Below are 19,037 nucleotides of genomic sequence, written 5' to 3'. Positions count from 1 at the left end.
CAGCTTACCCTCAAGTGATTCTGGAGGAAAATGCAAAAATAGAGATATATAGATATTAATGCAGACCTTCTCTGTCAGCTTCCCAAGGCTTCCCAGCCCCCACCATTGGGGGAGCCAGTTTCTTAAGACAAATATCTCTCCCTTCCACCTTCTTCCTCCCTCCCCCACTGCCTTCATCTTTTTTTTTTTTTTTTTTTTGAGATTGATTTATTTCAGAGAGAGAGAAAGCAGGGGAGAGGAGGAGGGAGAGGGTGGGGGGGAGAGAGAGAATCTCCAGCAGACTCCCCGCTGAGCAGGAACCCAGATGCCGGGCTCCATCTCATGACCCCGGGATCATGACTGAGCAGAAATCAAATCAGTTGCTCAGCTGACTGAGCTGCCTGGGTATGCTCTTCTTTTAAAATTTCATTCATTCATTCATTCATTCATTTATTTATATCTGAGAGAGAGGGGAGAGGAGCAGAGAGAGAGAGAGAAAATCTTCAGTCGACTCCCCCTTAAGTGCCCAGCCGGAGGCAGAGGGTGGGAGGGGGCCTGGATCCCTTGACCCTGATATCATGACCTAAGCTGAAATCAAGAGCCTGCCTTCCCCCAAGTATACAGTGAGAGCATACTAAAGAAAGCACCCACGGGGGGGGGGGTTAAATGCAACAATGTGTGAATCTGGGTGAAGAGCATACAGGTGTTGCTTTTATTCTCCTTGCCACTTCCGATTTAAGTTCCAATTAAATCACATCAAAATAAGTCGCAAGAAAAAAAAAATCTGAGTTGATAGCTTCACCAAGGGTCTAAGATATAGAAAAAGTTAAGAACCTGGGATGTGGGGCACCTGGGTGGCTCAGTGGGTTAGCGGTTCGGCTCAGGTCATGATTTCAGCGTCCTGAAATCAAGTACCTGGTCACTCGCCCTGCTCAGCCTCTCCCTCTGCCCCTCCCCTTGACTCATGCTCACTTCCTCAAATAAAGGTAAATAAAATCTTAAAAAAGAAAAATAACCCATAATTTAAGGCAATACACAACTTTGGTCCAAAATCCTAAAAAACATCAAGGGGGTGTGACCTGGCTTTCTGAGTCTCCCCCAGCTCAGGCGCTCCCCTTGAGGCCAGAGTGTGTAACAACACCTCTCAATGGGCACAAAAACCTCACCAAGGGACCTTCCAAATCCGCGCTGAGTCCATGTAGACCCCCCACGAGGCTTCATTTAGCGCAATTAAAACTTGCCGAACATTGTCCACCTGCGTGTCTGTCCCCAAATACAATTACCACACTTTTAAAAGTCTAGCACACTCCAAGCTCACTAGGAGTTTCGGAAGGATGGAGTGGAGACTTGTCACTTTAAAAAAGAAAAAAATTGGGACGCCTGGGTGGCTCAGTTGGTTGGACGACTGCCTTCGGCTCAGGTCATGATCCCGGAGTCCCGGGATCAAGTCCCGCATCGGACTCCCAGCTCTATGGGGAGTCTGCTTCTCTCTCTGACCTTCTCCTCGTTCATGCTCTCTCTCGCTGTCTCTCTCTCAAGTAAATAAATAAAATCTTTAAAAAAAAAAAAAAAAAAAAAAAAAAAAAAAAAAAAAAGAAAAAAATTTTTTTTTTGGTTTGAGTAGTGTATCTCTGCATTGCTCAAATGTTTGCAGTGCTCATGGACTACCTTTGCCATGAAAAGAAAGCTAGATATTTTACAAGGTTTAAGGCTGCTGGAGAAAAATGCTATTTGTGGAGAAAAGACCTGGGTGCTTTATTCCAGAGCTGCTGAAGAGCACAGGAAAGGGGCACCTGGGTGGTTCAGTGGGTTAAGCATCTGCCTTTGGCTCAATCATGCTCTGAGGGTCCTCTGGTCGAGTCCTGGTCAGGCTCCCCGCTCAGCAGGAAGTCTGCTTCTTTCTCTGCCCCTTCCCCTGCTCCTGCTCTCTCTTGTCGCGTTGGCCAGTGCTACAAATCGACCAGGAATGTGAGAGTAAGAGGATGAAGAAAAGAACTCGAGAAGCAAAGAGATGGGGGCAGGAGGAACACTGAGGAGGATGTCCAACGGTGCTAAGTTTATTCAAAGCACTAAGGCCATATATAGTGATAATAGGAAAAGTAATACGCCTGTGTCTAGTTAAACAACCACGAGTTTCCATAATAAGTTTTTTTTTTTTTTTTAAAGATTTTATTTATTTATTTGACAGAGAGATCACAAGTAGGCAGAGAGGCAGGCAGAGAGAGAGAGGAGGAAGCAGGCTCCCTGCTGAGCAGAGAGCCCGATGCGGGACTCGATCCCAGGACCCTGAGATCATGCCCTGAGCCGAAGGCAGCGGCTTAACCCACTGAGCCACCCAGGCGCCCCTCCATAATAAGTTTCACATTTAACTAGAAGCAGACCTCGTGACGCCAAATGGCTGATGCCAGTACAATTGTTCTGTATTGAGACAGCAACCCTGAAAGTGATTTATGGGCTGTACTAGGGCAGCAAGGACCAGCCATAAACTTATGACCCCAACCGAATTGTTCTCATTTGTTTAGCAAACATGTGGGGGAGTCACATAGGCGAACGCACAACACATAGCACAGACCCTTTCTCCGTGCTACTCAACTTCTCCCGTCCTAAACCTTTTGTTAGGTTATTCAGACTTTAAAGGAGGCACAAGTCAGGGCCTGGTTTGGTCCTTGTCTCGAGCCTTATTGCGGCCTCCCACACTCTTTGTGTCTCTGTGTCAAGTAAATAAATAATTTTTTTAAAAAAGGAGAAGACACAGAAAATGAGCCTGTCTCTGTGCTTATCATCACAACCACGCTCATCGCGGGAGGCTCAGGAAGGTTCCCAATGATGTCCACATCCTAATTCCTAGAACCTGTGGTGTGACCTTAAATAGCAAAAGGGACTTTGCTGTTAAGGATCTTGCAATGGGAGATTATCCTGGATTATTCAGGGGGACCTTAAGTATAATCACAAGGGGGAGGCAGAGGGGAGTTTGGGACCCATAGGAGAGTACGAGATGTGACCCCAGAGGCAGAGATTGGAGTGATGGCCACCAACCAAAGTCCCCAGAAGCTGGAAGAGGCAGGAAGCGATTCCCCTCTAGTGCCTCCAGGGACTGGGGAGCACAGCCCTGATGCTGCCCCGATTTCAGACTTCTGGCCTCCAGATCTGTGACAGGATACATTCCTGGGTTTGTTGGCCACCTTCCAAACCCAAGGCAGGAGGATGTACCAGTCCCCAAGGCCTGGGTCACCTCCACAGACCTGCTCTGCTTCTCTGGGCTTCAAAGCAACCTGGCCAGGAGGCTGGGGCTCACCATCCCTGCTCCCCAGAACCCTTGGGAGGAATTTGAGCCAGCTGGACCTCTGAGCTTTTTCTGCAGCCACCGGGGACCCTAGAAGGTCCCAAATGGGGAAACTGAGGCCAAGAGAGGGCTTGAGCCTAGAACGCCGGGGGAGGGGCTCTTTTATCTGGATTACACCCTTGTCAGGCGAGGGACTTCCTCAGTTTTGCAAGCCCAGCCTCCCTCCTCTGACTGGAAGGAGGTGTTCGGAACTCTCTGGGTGAGTGCCCCAGATGGGGTGCCCAGTACACAGACCAATAAGAACCCCAGAGGGGGAAAGACTGGTCATTTCCTCCCTGCGCTCTGCACCCTCCCCTGGGGCTTAGAAACCACAGTCTGTGGGCAGGAGGGACCTTTGATCAGCGCGGACCCTGGGAGACCTGAACATGGTGAGTTCCCCAGAGGGATCATGGGCACGGGCACCACCTCCCTCCCTCTCTCCTTGCTGGGTCTCTCTCCCCCCTCCACCTCTCCCCTTCACACTCTTTCTCCCTCTCCGTCCCCCTCTCTCTGTCCTCAGTCTCCTCCCTTCTCCCTGACCCTCATCTCAGACTCCCCCGGGGCTGGGAGGCAGCCAAGAAGGAAGGACTGTCAAGGGATTATAGAGACACCAAGATGCCCTAGAGCTGGAATCTGAAAGGTCCCCAGGGCAGGACACACGCGAGACTTGGTCTGAACGGATGACGCCCTTCCTCAAGTGGAGAGATCCAGAGGAGGTCTTTCGGGCTTCGGGAATGGCAGGAGGGAAGCGTGGGGGGCTGAAAAGAGCCGGCTCGGGAGAAAGAAAGTGACTCATTCTGACTTCAGATGTTCTGAATTGTAGAGACAGGGAAACTGAGGCTCAGGCAAGAGCAGAAATGGCCTGGGTCCTTTGTGGTTGACCCAGGCTGTCCCGTGGATTCTGTGGGTGTCAGAGGGAGATGGTCTCCAGGCTCAGAGAGGTTCCCCCTGCCATGTGCACCTGTGCCCCCCAGGACGTGCTTCGAGAGAGGCAGGACTGTGATTTGGTACCTTGTCTGGTTCTCGTCTTGCTTCATCGGGGTGAAAGAGGAAACGGAGGACATAGTAGCTGACCAGGGAGGGGCTTGGCATTGCCTCATCCCACTTTGGAGGCCTGACCAGGACCAACTGGACTTTGAGAAACCAGCTAAGGGCTTTGCCTTCTTTTCCTTTCCATAAAATGATCCCAAATACCAAAGGGTGTTCAGTGAGAAGTCACTCTCCCTGCCCAGCCCAGAGCCTTGGACTCCTTGTCACGGCCCCCAGAGGCGACTGTGGACACCGGCTTGTGTTGGATCCTTCCAGAAAGTCTACAGGTGCTCAAGGACAGAGGTGCAGGGAATGAGGTAGCCGGTAGTCTGGCCAGGGTATCAAATTGAAATAAGCTTCAAATTCTGCCTCTCTTGTGCAAAACACGAGTCCTTTTTTGGAGTTCCCTCTCTTTACCTTGAAGACGGGGGTAACAATCCTACAGTATTAGAACCAACATCATAGGCTCGTTGAGAGTGTTAAATAATACTCGGAAAGCTCTTACCAGGCATACAGTCAGCGCTCGACGCTTGTGATGTGTCTATCCTTTCTGCCCCCTGCAAGTAGAAGTACATTCTGCACCTTAGCCTACATCTTGCTTTTTTTTTCATGATTAACATAGAGTATCTTTAAGCAGTATTTATTGAGCACTTATTGTATGCCCCAGCCCTGTGCTAGACTCTTTGCATTTACATCTATGAGGAAGATGCTGTTATCATCTCTGTGTATTTCCAGGGAATTCCTTCTTTTTATCCACCATATAATAGTCCACTGGGTGGGTCCATCCCCTCTCAATGGAGAATCTTGGTTGTTTCCTATATTTTGCCTTTAAAGCCAAAGTTACATTGTTGGCCTCAGGTCTGGGTCTCCAGAACTGCCAAGGCTGAGTCCATGGGCAATTTTTATCCTAACGGGTCTTGCCAAATTCACACCCAGCTTCTATGTCCCATCTGCAGTGCAGGAGAGGGTCTGCCTGCCCCCTCACCTGCCCATCTAACTTTTTTTTTTACTTTTTTTAAAAGGTTTTATTTATTTATTTGCCAGAGAGAGAGATCACAAGTAGGCAGAGAGGCAGGCAGAGAGAGGAGGAAGCAGGTTCCCTGCTGAGCAGAGAGCCCGAAGCAAGGCTTGATCCCAGGACCCTGAGATCAAGACCTCAGCCAAAGGCAGAGGCTCAACCCACTGGGCCACCCAGGTGCCCCCCCATCCAACTTCTTTGATTTTTGCCAACCCGTGAGGCAGTTCACTGTGTCCCTCAAGGACTGGAGGCTTGTGTTTTTTGCAGGGTTTAAAAACTGTGAACGCTGAGGGGGTCACAGAGGTTGTGCAATTCAAGAAAAATGATCGGAGACAAGATGCCCACCTCACTCTCATATCCCATTTCTCCGGGGATGCGACCTCTGATGGCTCCATGGGGTTCTGTGGGTGGATTATTCAGAGATGTGTGGTTGTAGGAACGTTTGTAGTTTGTGGCAGGGGAGGGAGAAGCAGACCTTGTCTCCTGTGGATTTTGTGGCTCTGACAGCGTCTCTAAGGGGGTCTGTTCTTTTCCTTCCGTGGGGGCACGGTTGGCAAGACTTCCCTTCCTGGAAGGTTGGGGGTGGATGGAAAGATCCCCTACAGGAAGCCAGGAGAGGGAGGCCAGGGCCTGGGGCAGAGTTTATGGCGTACCACTTGCACGACTCTGTCTCCTCGGTGCTTTCAAATCCTTCTACTTTGCTTCCTCCTCTTGGCCATGAACCCCCGCCCCCCATCTGCGTTCCCATCTTCAGTGACCTGGAGCTCCTTCTCAGCTCCTCTCTGGTCCTGCTGCCTCTCATCTCTTCGTCTCACAGTGGCCAGAGGGATCTTTGTAAACTGAAACTAACCTAGCCCTTCTGTAGCTCAAACTCCCCCCATGGCTCCCCATGACCCAAGGATAAGATACAAATTCTTGAGCATGGATAGCCTGGGTGGCCCTTCCAACTTCATCCTGGCCCCCTGCCGGCCACGCTGACCTTCTTTCATTTTCTGGTGGGTAGCACATTCCCTGGCTCTCACCTGTGGCTGTGGCTTTGAACGCACTGCCCTGTCCCCCCAACCCTGACCCTCCCAGCGCCCTGTACCATGTAGCCACTCAGGCCTCAAGCTCTCAGAAGTTCTCTTTCAACTCTGCCGCTTGCTACCGGCGGGGAGAACTCAGGAAGCTCTCTTAAGCTCTAAGAGGAGCCTCAGTTTTCCCATCTGTGAGATGGTTGTTGCAACAGTGACAACTCTCATAGGGCTGTTCCGTGGGTTCAATGAGCTCATACAAACCAAGGGCTTAGAATAGAGCTTGAGAACAATGATTGCTATTCTTGTAAGTCCCGTGGCCTCTCCTTTACCCTGTTCTCTGATCCGTGCACGTCTCCTCACGGCCACCATCCTCTCAACATGGCTGGTGAGGGGTGCCTGGCCGGCTGGGTGGGTACATGGTGCGGCTCTTGATTGTGGGGTGGAGGGTTGGGGGTGGAGGTTACTTAAGTATAAAATATTGGGGAAAGAAACCCAGGCCTCTGGACTTAGGAACAATAGTATCCCATGCTTCTGGATGTTGGGACGTCAATACTGTTATGAGTTCGTTAATGAACTAACCCCTGGGAAGGGCTCGGAACTGTGTCTGGCCCCTTTGTAGCCCCGGACCTGTGCTGTCCAATTGGGCAGCGACTAGCCACGTGTGGTTATTGAAATTTAATTAAACCGCCCAAATGTCAGCCCCTTTCACCCGCCCAGTGGCCATATGTTGCTGGTGGCTGCTGTCAAGTACAGGTGCAGCAAGCTCTTATTGGTTGGGGATACAGCCCGTCCTCACCCCACACTGTACAGGGCTCTCCAACAACACTCAGCCCTCGCTCCTTGGGGGTTCACTCATCCCTCCTTATAATGTCTCTGTGGGTAGGTGCCTGGTGGGTCAGGGTCCCCCAGCTGATTAGCTGATTAACATTAGTGTGGCAAAGAACCCTGCCTAGAACTGTGGAACCACAAATTCTTTTATCTTTGCTGTACGATGATGTCTGTTTCTTAGAACGGGCAGGGCACGCACGGGCATGGTTCCTCATACAAGAGGAACAAAAATATACACGGTGAAATGCTTCCTTCCAGTGCCTGCCCCCCCCCCCCAGTCCCCGCCCCTCCCCCTGCTCCCTTGCCCTCCCCCACTTCCCACCTCCCCCCATCCCCCCAGGGGCTAAGCACTGGTACAAGCTTCCTCTATCTGCCTCTAGAGCTGTTCTGGGGATAGAGAGAGAGAGAGAGAGAGAGAGAGAGACAGGTACAGGCTAGAAGTAGAGACAGAGATACAGAGGAGGGAAGGAGAGAGGGAGAGGAAGCCAGAGTCGTCTTTTTCAGGTTGGCTGCTTTATGCGCCGTCTGGTCCTTGCTTTTTATTATTTTTAAGATTTTATTTTATTTATTTATTGAAAAAGTATCTATATATGTATATTTTGTTGTTGTTTGTTTTTAAGTAATCTCTACACCCAGAGTAGGGCTCAAACTCACAACCCCTGAGATCAAGAGTTGTGTGCTCCAGGCAACGAGCCATCCAGGGGCCCCTGGTGGTCCTTGCTTTCTGGCAGTGGTTCCCCTGGGCCTTGGAGCTCCGTCCCCAGCCATCCATCAACCCCTCATTCTCCCAGATGGTGATATGTCATCCGTCACTTAGCCAGTCCCCTCTTGCTGGACACTCCGGTTATTTTCTTTGTCTTTGTAGGGATGCCCGCAAGGGCGCAACATTTCAAGTCACTTGCACTGGGAGGATCCTGAAAAAGCCGCAGGGTGTTCGAATCAGCACTTTTTATTCCCCCTGCCCTCCTAAAGTCAGGGGAGGGAAAAGGGCCCCAAGAGCTCACACCAGGAAGGAACTTTGTCAGCTGATGTGAGGAGTGGGGAGCCCGAGAGCAGGGTGTGGGGAGGGATGCTCCCCGTTTAGAGTCTGAGTCAAAACCTTCATGTACCCAGTATTGAGCAGCTGCTAAGGTGGGGAGGATGGGGTGGGGGTGGGGAGAGGGGTGGCGTTGGACCCCTGCTGTGCCTGGCGTTAACCCTTTAGTAAACGGAGCATGGGGATGGGGGTGGGGGAGTGGAGGGATGGGGGTGGGTGGGTCCCAGAAGAAAATGGGAAGGAGCCAGGGAACTGGGGTAGGGAGGTGGGGGTGGGGGAGGGTGGGTTGGGTGTAAGGCTCCCAGCCGGGCCTATTTAGCCCTAGAAATATCTCAACAATTGGAACTTTGTCTTTTGAACAATTTTCACACTTACAGAATAATTACAAGAATAGTACAAAGAACTCCCATGTAATCTAGTCTTTACCAGAGTCTCCAAATTTGCTTTATCAGTCAGTCGCCTCCCCATCTTTATCCTCACTCTATCATCTGTATCTATGTCTGGGGGTCATCTTTTTTTCTGAATAGTTTGAGGGTAAGGGTAAGCATCACGCCCTTGGGCCCCCAAATACCGTAGTGTTCATTTCTCAAGAGCGATCACCGTCACAGACATGAACAGAGCACAGTTACCCTTGTCGGGAAATTAACATTTGGTGGAATATTAGTGTCTAGGCTTCAGACCCTGTGCAGACTCGCTCTGTTGTTCAAACACGCCCTTTGCCACGAACGGGTTTTTTCTGCCCTGGGCTCCAGCCCAGCATGTCACATGGCATTTGGTTGTCCTGCCTGTGTTGTCCCCGTTCATGAGGAACAAACAATCCCTCACCCTTCCCTTGGGTTCATGACAGTGGCATTGTTTTGTTTGCTTTTTTTTTAATTGAGTAAAATTCACATAACGTATAATTCACTGTATTAATGTGTACGATCCAGTGGTGTTTGTAGGACACTCATTATGTCATGTGGTCGTGAGCTCTGTTTCTAGAACGTCACCCCAGAAGAAGTCACCCCCGAAGCCACCCATGGTGGCTCGCCTCGTTCTTTTTTAGGGCTCAATCCTATTTAATGGGGTGGACCTACCACATGCTGCTCCTCCCCTCCTCAGCCGACACTGACCCTTTCCCTTTGAGTCATGATGTCATCCCCATGTGGTTCCATACCAGCCAGGACCCCCTGGGGCCACCAGCCTGGCCCACTTTCCAGCAACATAAAGGGACTGAGAAATAAAAAAGTGGTTCAGGGAAAGATCTGAGCTCTTTGATCATCATAACATGGAGAAATAACGTTTGTATTAGCTGCCCTTTCCTGTGTCCACGCGGAGCGCCAGGCACTTGGCTGCCCGGGTCCCAGAACGTTTGTCGTCTTAAATACTCCGCCAGGTGGGTGTTTCGGGGGGTAGGAACCAAAGCCTGTCAATCGAGGCGTCCAGCTCTGGAGATTTCTATAACAACCATTTCCCTTCTTCTCTGTCCCCTTTCTCCAGGTTGGTGACAAAGTGGCCTTCACGGGCGGGCTAGCTCCCAGGGCCACAGAGTTTGCCACTGGAGTTTCCTCCTCCATCCATAGCCCCTCTTGGAAATGGTCAGGGGCAGCCTGCGTGGGTTTGCATGCCAGCCTGTATAGGTTTGAATCCCAAACCCTGTGACCCAGAACAGGCTATTATTTCACCTTCTTATGCCTCCGGGTCCGCATTGAGAAAATGGGCACATTAATAGTACCAACTGTTAGGGGGCGTGGCCAGGATCAGAAGAGGTTATGTTATGTCTGGCACTTGGTAAGCGCCCCATAACTGCTGGATGCTTCGGCATAATCATTCCATGGGGATTTCACTGCTGTGTCTTGTGTCCCTGGAACACGGATTTGCCTATGAGGCTCTCTCCAGCTCTGCTGCAACTCACAGACTCTCTTTTGGGGGACATGGTACTCAGAACAGCTCGGTTTGGGAAGAAGGGCTCAGGTCCCCTCTGCTCTTTATTTTATTTTATTATGGAAAATTTCAGGGGCGCATGGGTGACTCAGTCATTAAGTGTCTGCCTTCTGCTCAGGTCATGATCCCAGGGTCTGGGGATCAATCCCGGTGTCAGGCTCCCTGCTCAGCGGGAAGCCTGCTTCTCCCTCTGCCCCTCCCCCTGCTTGTGTTCCCTCTCCCACTGTGTCTCCCTCTGTCAAATAAATAAATAAAACTATAAATAAAATAAATAAAACTATATATATATATTTTTTAATTCAAACACACAGAAGTAGAGAGAATGATACCGTGACCCTCAGGGGACCCGTGACCCCACCTCAACATCTATCAGTGTTTTGCTGTTCTTAGTCACCCACACTCCTCCGTCCTGTCTCCTGCTTCCCAGCGATTTCTTTTGCTGGAGTGTTTTTTTGGAAAAAACATTTTTTTTTTTATTTTTAAAGACCTTTAAATAGGGGGGGAGGGGGAGGCGGGGCACGCCTAGGTGGCTCAGCCAGTTAAGGGCCGGACTCTTGATTTCGGCTCAGGTCATGATCATAGGGTTGTGAGATGGAGCCTCAGGTAGGGCTCTGGGCTGGGTGTGCAGCCTGCTTGGGGTTCTCTCTTTCCCTCTGCCCCTCTCCCCCCAATCCCAGCTCACCTGCACGCATGTGGACACACTCCCTTTCTCTGAAAAAGAAAAACAAAGTTAAAAAATTTTGTTAAAGTAATCTCTACACCCATCATGGGGCTCGAACTTACAACCCTGAGATCAAGAGTTGCACACTCCACCTACCAAGCCAGCCAGGTGCGCTCCATTGCTGGAGCGAATCCAAGACATGGTATTTTACCAGCAATGTATCTTTATCAGAAACAGCTTTTCTCCAGGGGCACCTGGGTGGCTCAGTGGGTTAAGCCTCTGCCTTCAGCTCAGGTCATGATCCCAGGGTCCTGGTCCTCGGCAGGGCGCCTGCTTCTCCTTCTCTCTCTCTGCCTGCCTCTCTGCCTACTTGTGATCTCTGTCAAATAAAATCTTTATAAAAAAAAAAAAAAAGAAACAGCCTTCCCCATCCTTTTTTTAAAGCATAAACACAAAAACCACATCGCCCTCAATAAAACTAGCACCGATTCCTTACTGTTGCCAAATACCCACTCCATTTTTAAGTGTCCCAGATTGTCTCAAAAATGTCTAATTTAGGGGCAACTGGGTGGCTTAGATGGTTAAGGGTCTACCTTCAGGTCAGGTCATGATCCCAGGGTAGTGGGATCAAGTCCCACAGCTGGCTCCTTGCTTAGTGGGGAGTTGGCTTCTCCCTCTCTTGCTCCCCCTTCTTGTGCTCTTTTGCTCTCTCTCACAAATAAACAAATAAATAAAATCTTAAAAAAAAAAAAAGTCTGGTTTTGCAGCTGATTCTTCCAATCAGCGTCCAAATGAGGTCTCTGTATTACCTTTGCTTGATTTGCCTCTAAATCTCTTTTCATCAATGACATTTTCCTTTCCTTTTTTTTTCTTTTCTTTTCTTTCTCCCTCCCTCTCTTCCCTTCCTTTTTCTCTCCCCCCCCCCTCTTTCTTTCTTTCTCAATGCCATTTATTTGTGGGAGTAAACAGATCATTTGTCCTCTAGAGTTTCCTGTGGTCTGATTTCATCCCTATGGTGTTATTGACCATGTTCCTCTCTCCCCCACTTTTCCTGTGGACTGTAGTTTTGTTTTGTTTTGAGAGAGAGAGAGAGAGAGTAGGGGAAGAGGCAGAGGGAGAGAGAGAATCCCAAGCAGTCTCCATGCCCAGAACAGAGCCCAACATGGGGCTCGATCCCTGAGATCACTACCTGAGCCGAAAGCAAGAGTCAGATGCTCAACCGACAGGGCTACCCAGGTGCACAAAGACCAGTAGTTTTTGACCTAGAACCTTGATTAGACTCACGGTCATTCATTTGGCAAGAATTACTCAAAGGCAGTGCTGCGTCCTTTCTAAAGCATCACACGACGTAGAACGGAATGTCTGATCGTCTCTCTTCTCCAGACACTGAAGTTGATTGGCTGGTTTGGGCTACGAGCCCAGCCTGTTTGTTGTAAAACTCCCACCAGCCTTTCACCTGGTGGTTTTATCGATGTTGGTGGTCCTCATCAGGACCCATCATTTCCTGCATTGTCCTTCCTTCTGCAGGTATCGTTGCTAGGTTTTCCTCTAAAGGATGGCTTTCCCCCATTGACTCTTGCTTTCCCTGAAATTTACCTTGTGCAAAAATGGCAGGATAAATGCTCGAATTGTTCCCTTTCCAGAAAAAAAGTGACCAATGAGTTTGCTTGTTTTTATTATAATTTTGAACTCTTAGATCTTTATATATTAATGTGTTTCATTTCTTTTTCCCTTCTCCTTCTTTACTCAAATTGGCTCATCTTCAACTAGGGGTCTCTCCCAGGCTCTCTTTGTGTCCTTTTGACAGGTCTCTATCATTCTTTTTTTTTTTTTTTTAATTTTATTTATTTATTTGACACAGAAAGAGAGAGAGAAAGCACACAGAGGGAGAGGGAGAGGGAGATGGAGAGGGAGGAAGCAGACTCCCTGCTGAGCAGGGAGACCGACACGGGGCTCAATCCCAGGACCCTAGATCATGACCTGAGTCGAAGGCAGATGCTTAACCCACTGAACCACCCAGGCGAGCCTGAGTGTTTTTGGTTCTCCCTTTCCCCTCCCTTATATGCTCTGCCCAAGTCAATGAAGCCCTGCGGAGCCACTGCCTTCTCTGGGGAGCTGCCTCAGTGAGCGGAAGGCAGCAAAAGGGGCTGACGGCGGCGATGGTGGGTGCCCATGGGGTAACTACCTAGTACTCTCATCTCAGCTTGTTGGTGACCGTAAAAATAGCTAAGAAGCCCTGTGTTAGAGTACTGAGCAATCAGGACTGGATTTTAACCATTCGGTTGCTGGATCACAGGGCCATCCAGAGACTTCAGCAGGCAGCAAGAGCGCAGCAGGGGGACTCATCAGCGTGGAAGGGTTTCCCACTCTTATAAGTGGTCTGACACCCTCGCAGACTCTCAGCCCTCAACACCCCCATTTTCCTGGGGAGACACCTGGGGCTCCCCGCTGCGGAGCTCCGCCATGTGTCCGGCACTGGCCCGCAGTCTCACCCTCCCTTTGCCTCTCTGACTCCCTCCAGGCGTCTTTGGAGTACAGCACTTCTGAGTACTTCGACTATGGCACTGCCACCCTGGACCCCAACATGTCTGTGGACCAGTCTCCCAGCACCCGCAGGCTGTCCGTTCCCGACACCATCGCCCTGGTGCTCTTCTCTGTCGTCTTCCTGATAGGGGTGCCGGGCAACTCCCTAGTGGTCTGGGTGACCAGGTACGAGTTCCAGCGGACCATCAACGCCATCTGGTTTCTCAACCTGGCGGTGGCCGATCTCCTGTCCTGCCTGGCACTGCCCATCCTGTTTGCTGCCACTGTGCAGCACGGCCACTGGCCCTTCGGTGGCACCGCCTGCCGCATCCTGCCCTCACTTATCCTGCTCAACATGTACGCCAGCATCTTTCTCCTGGCCGCCATCAGCGCCGACCGCTTTCTGCTGGTGTTTAACCCCATCTGGTGCCAGAACTACCGGGGCGCGCGGCTGGCCTGGGGGACCTGCGGCGTGGCCTGGATGGTGGCCCTGCTGCTCACCATCCCCTCCTTCCTCTTCCGCCGGGTGCGCACCGACTACTTTCCCTTGCGGACAACCTGTGGTGTGAACTATGGCTCCGATGGGGTCCTGGTGGAGAGAGGCGTGGCTCTCCTCCGGCTGATTGTGGGCTTCCTGTGGCCGCTGGTGACGCTGACCATCTGTTACACCTTCCTCCTGTTCCGGACCTGGAGCCGCAGGGCCACGCGCTCCACCAAGACACTCAAGGTGGTGGTGGCCGTGGTGACCAGCTTCTTCATCTTCTGGCTGCCCTACCAGGTGACGGGGCTGATGCTGGCGGTGTTCCCCAAGAGCTCGGAGAAATTTACCTCCGTGTCTAGCCTGGACTCCCTGTGTGTGGCCTTTGCTTACATCAACTGCTGTATAAACCCCATCATCTACGTGGTGGCTGCCCAGGGATTCCACAGCCGCTTCCTCAAGTCCCTCCCGGCCAGGCTGCGGCAGGTGCTGACCGAGGAGTCCCTGAGCAGGGACAGCAAGTCCTTCACCCTCTCCACGGTGGACACCCCAGCCCCGAAGAGCCAGCCAGTGTGAGGGGAGGGCCTCCCAGCCTCCCTCCCATCTGCTCAGTGCTCACCCCTCTTTCCCGCCTGTCCCTTCTCTCTCTGCCTCTCTTGCTCCCAGCCCTTGGTGCGGTGCTGATGTTTTTGAGTGAATGTTCCTCCATTCCTTTCCATCTTTCCCAGACGGGTCCTCCCGCGCTTGCAGGATGAACGGGCCCCTCTAGGGACCCTCAACTTTTCTTTCCATCCAAGGGCTTTGGAAAGCAAGCAGAAACCAGTATTACTGGCAGCTCCCCCAACGGGTGTCCCCTCTGTCTGTCCGTACGCGAGGGCAGGTGGTGAATAGAACACATTGGACACAGAGAAAACAGACACATGGAAACATTCCAACCTTTAAATGATGACGATGTATTTATTTTATAAATACATGGGGAAAAAAACTGTAAGGACCCTCTCAAAACATATTCTGGTCAAGGACAAGGCAAAATTCACTGGCTAAGCTTTTCTCAGCGAATTGGTTTAAAGACAAGCAGCAAGTTAAACTGTTATGTAAATTGGGTTTTGAGAAAATGCATGAAGTCCAAAGATGTTACATGTTCTGGTGGAGAGCAGATGTGAAGGCGAGGTTGGGAAACGTTGGTTGGGGATCTAGGGGAAAGATGGTTACAGGGAAATTTGACTTTTTACTTCATAAACTGCTGTTTTGTGTGCACTTCTCAAAAAGAAAGAAAAGAAACTTTTCTTTAGACATAAAGAAACTTTGAATTTTGCTCTTGCTGTGAATTCCCATGCAGTTGTAAGAAATGATACAGGGGATCTTGTGTGCCCTTGACCTGCTTCACTATGGGAAGCTCTTGCAAAATGATGTTACAAGATCATTACTAGGATGTTGGGGCACTTGGGTGGCTTAGTGGGGTAAAGCCTCTGCCTTCTGCTCGGGTCATGATTCCAGGGTCCTGGGATGGAGCCCCGCATCGGGCTCTCTGCTCAGTAGGAGCCCGCTTCCTCCTCTCTCTCTTCCTGCCTATCTGCCTACTTGTGATCTCTGTCTGTCAAATAAATAAATAAATAATCTTAAAAAAGAAATCATTACTAGGATGTTGACATTGATACCCTCGAGGGGCAGGACACGTTCATCACCACTGGCATCCCTTTTATGCCCCTTGTCAGCCACCCCCATGTCCCTCCAGCCTCCCAGCCCTATCCTGGACCCTTGACAACCATGATTCTGCTCTCCACATTTGCCCTTTCAAGGAATGCTCTATCAATCATGTAACATTTCGACTTAAAAAAAAAAAAGTCTGGGGGGGCGCCTGGGTGGCTCCGTGGGTTAAAGCTTCTGCCTTTGGCTCAGGTCATGATCTCAAGGTCCTGGAATCGAGTCCTGCATCTGGCTCTCTGCTCAGCAGGGAGCTTGTTTCCCTCCTTTCTCTGCCTGCTTCTCTGCCTACTTGTGATCTCTGTCAAATAAATAAATAATCTTAAATCTTAATCTTAAAAAAAAGTCTGGGGGAGCCTGGGTGGCTTAGTGGGTTAAGCATCTGACTCTTGATTTCGGCAGCTCATGATCTGGGGTCCTGGGATCAAGCCCCGCTTTGGGAGGAGGCATTGTCTGAGCTCAGTGGGGAATCTGCCTAGATTCTCTCCACCCCCCACCCCCGCTGCTCCTCCCACTGCTTTTCTTCTTAAAGTAGAAAAAACTAGTCTGCAGCACTTGAATAATGAAAATTTAAAAAACCAACAACATCGTGATGTCATGTTATTTATAAATAACTTTAAAACATTTCTCTGGTGTTTTGTGTGTGTGCGTGCTTGTGTGTGGATTGGCTAGAAATATTGTACGGACCAGCACAGTCCGACAGAAATATGATGTGAGTCCCCCGGTAGTTTTCAATTTACTAGTTGTTACTCTAAAAAATTAAGGAGGACCAGGGGCGCCTGGCTGACTCAGGGGAGGGTGAGCCTCTTGATCTCAGGGTTGTGAGCTTAAGCCCCATGTTGGGTGTGGAGATGACTTAAATAAATACATTAACTTAAAAATATTAAGAAGAGGGACGCCTGGGCAGCTCAGGTGGTTAAGTGACTGCCTTCGGCTCAGGTCATGATCCTGGAGTCCCAGGATCGAGTCCTGTGTCGGGCTCCCTGCTCAGCAAGGAGTCTGCTTCTCCCGCTGACCTTCTCACCTCTCATGCTCTCTCTCACATAAATAAATAAAATCTTAAAAAAAATTAAAAAGAGATGAAATAATAGTAATGTATTTTATGATATAATTATATGTTAACAATTATACTGATATATTAATTATATCATATGAATATTATATATTATTTGTGTATTTTATGAATAACAATGTTACATAATTGTTATACAAAATTATATTTGTGATTAGATAATATGAAACCTAATTGCATTTCATGATATAGAAAATGTATATTAACATATTAACACTATATTAATATAGTATTATAATAATAATGCTACTAATATATTTTATTATATTATATAATAATACTTAATACATAAAATATTATTACAGTCATGCGATATTTTCCCTAACACAATATATCCAAAATATATTTTTAAAGATTTTATTTACTGGGGTGCCTGGGTGGCTCAGTGGGTTAAAGCCTCAGCCTTCGGCTCAGGTCATGGTCTTGGGGTCCTGGGATCGAGCCCTGCATAGAGCTCTCTGCTCTGCGGGGAGTCTGCTTCCTTTCCTCTCTCTGCCTGCCTCTCTGCCTACTTGTGATCTCTGTCTGTCAAATAAATAAATAAAATATTTAATAAAAAAACGATTTTATTTACTTATTTGAGAGAGAGAGAGAGCGTGAGTGAGTGTGGGGGGGTGCGGGCAGAGGGAGAGAGAGAGAGAATCCCAGGCAGACTCCCCGCTGGGCATGGAGCCCATCATGGGGCTTGATCTCACAACACTGAGATCATGACCTGAGCCAAAATCAAGTCTGATGCTTAACTGAGCTACTCAGGTGCCCCCAAATCTTCAAAATCTTGGGTATGTGTCACACACAGCATGTCTCAATTCGGACTGGCCCATTTCAGTTGCACGGCCACACGGGGCTGGTGGCCTTTCCAAAGCAGACAATGTGGGTATAGCCTCATCCTTCCTCTTTGCAACAGCAGGTTGAGCCCAGGAACAGCCCTCAGGGCTGGGCTGGGTTCTTGTGTTACTGCCGCCAAATGCTTTTGGATCCTGCTAGGGCAGTATTTTCCTATCCGCCCAGGTAACAACTTTCATTTAAAGGCAATGCCTCGGGGGCGCCTGGGTGGCTCAGTCAGTTGAGCATCAGACTCTTGATTTTGGCTCAGGTCGTGATCTCAGGGTCAGGGATCAAGCCCAGTGTCAGGCTCCCTGCTGAGCAGGGAGTGAATCCGTTTGAGATTCTCTCTCTCTCCCTCTGCCCCTCCCCACCACCCTGCCCGTGCCCGCCCGTGTGTGTGTGTGTGTGTGTGTGTGTGTGTGTGTGTGTGCCCGCCCTCTCTTTCAAATAAGTAAATACATTTAAAAAAAATAAAGACATAAATAAAATCTTTAAAAAAAAAAAAAAAAAGGGTGGCTCAGTTGGTTGGACGACTGCCTTCGGCTCAGGTCATGATCCCAGAGTCCCAGGACCGAATCCCACATCAGGCTCCCAGCTCCATGGGGAGTCTGCTTCTCCCTCTGACCTTCTCCTTGCTCATGCTCTCTCTCACTGTCTCTCTCTCTCAAATAAATAAATAAAATCTTAAAAAAAAAAAAAATAAAGACACTCTCTAAGCATGTAGAACAGTGCTCTGTTGGGCTTCTAGAAGGTGCTGTGTGTGGTTTTGGTAATAAATGTCAGGACATGTGCAGATCTCCAGGCACCACAGTCGTTGGCGGAGACAGAAGCCTCAGGTCTGGGGGGAGGCACCTGGTACCACCCCAAGAGACCCCTGTGATCTTGGATGTCCCTTCTTCTTCTTCCTTTTTTTTTTTTTTAAGGTTTTATTTATTTGACAGAGAGAGACACAGCGAGAGGGAGCATGAGCAAGGGGAGCAGGAGAGGGAGAAGCAGGCTTCCCGCTGAGCAGGGAGCCCGATGCGGGGCTTCATCCCAGGACCCCAGGATCATGACCTGAGCTGAAGGCAGAGGCTTAAGGACTGAGCCACCCAGGCACCCTTTGGATGTCCCTTCTAGCTAGACAGCCAACATCCCTCCCCACCCTCTTCCCACAGCTGGGTGTCCTCTCTCTGAGACCCTTTCTTGCAGCCTCCAATCGGCAGAGTTTCTTCCTCAGCCCTTAAAGGCTGGCGTTCTGGGGTTCTCTGTCTCCAACATGCTGCCCCCAGTTACAGCTTCACTGATACCTTCTCGGCTCTCTCTTGTGATGTGCCCTGGGCAACCCTCTGACCTTGCTCCAGTTGACCTTGTCACGTTCTTGGCAGCCTTCCCCTCCCCTCTAATCCCCATCCCAGGGAAGCCCTACAGTCCACGAAGTTACCAAGCCTGTGCCTGGGACCCAGACTGGAGGCCACCCCCTTCACATCCAACACCCTTCCAGGTCGAAGCTCCCCCATCTTCCCAGACTTGGGTCTCTGCCTTGCTTTCTGTCTGGTCTTCTGGTGGCTGGCCTGTTTTTAAAAGATCATCCCTGTCCCTACTCTTTTTTTTTTTTTTTTTTTAAGATTTTATTTATTTGGG

General features: G+C 49.8%; 2 protein-coding genes across 2 annotated transcripts in view; both read left to right on the top strand.

Annotated features, from left to right (window-relative positions):
- Positions 1-19,037, top strand: part of C5AR2 (complement C5a receptor 2) — a 51,360-nt gene that overhangs the window by 19,311 nt on the left and 13,012 nt on the right. The gene's annotated exons all lie outside the window — the stretch shown is intronic.
- Positions 3,499-16,143, top strand: C5AR1 (complement C5a receptor 1). Its single transcript, XM_059382295.1, has 2 exons — positions 3,499-3,690; positions 13,334-16,143. Exons 1-2 carry the CDS (start codon positions 3,688-3,690, stop codon positions 14,387-14,389), a joined length of 1,059 nt encoding a protein of 352 aa, XP_059238278.1. The 5' UTR covers positions 3,499-3,687; the 3' UTR covers positions 14,390-16,143.

This window comes from Mustela nigripes, chromosome 17 (assembly GCF_022355385.1).
Source record: "Mustela nigripes isolate SB6536 chromosome 17, MUSNIG.SB6536, whole genome shotgun sequence".
Taxonomy (NCBI): Eukaryota; Metazoa; Chordata; class Mammalia; order Carnivora; family Mustelidae; genus Mustela; species Mustela nigripes.
This window is presented reverse-complemented; position numbering and strand designations above follow the sequence as displayed.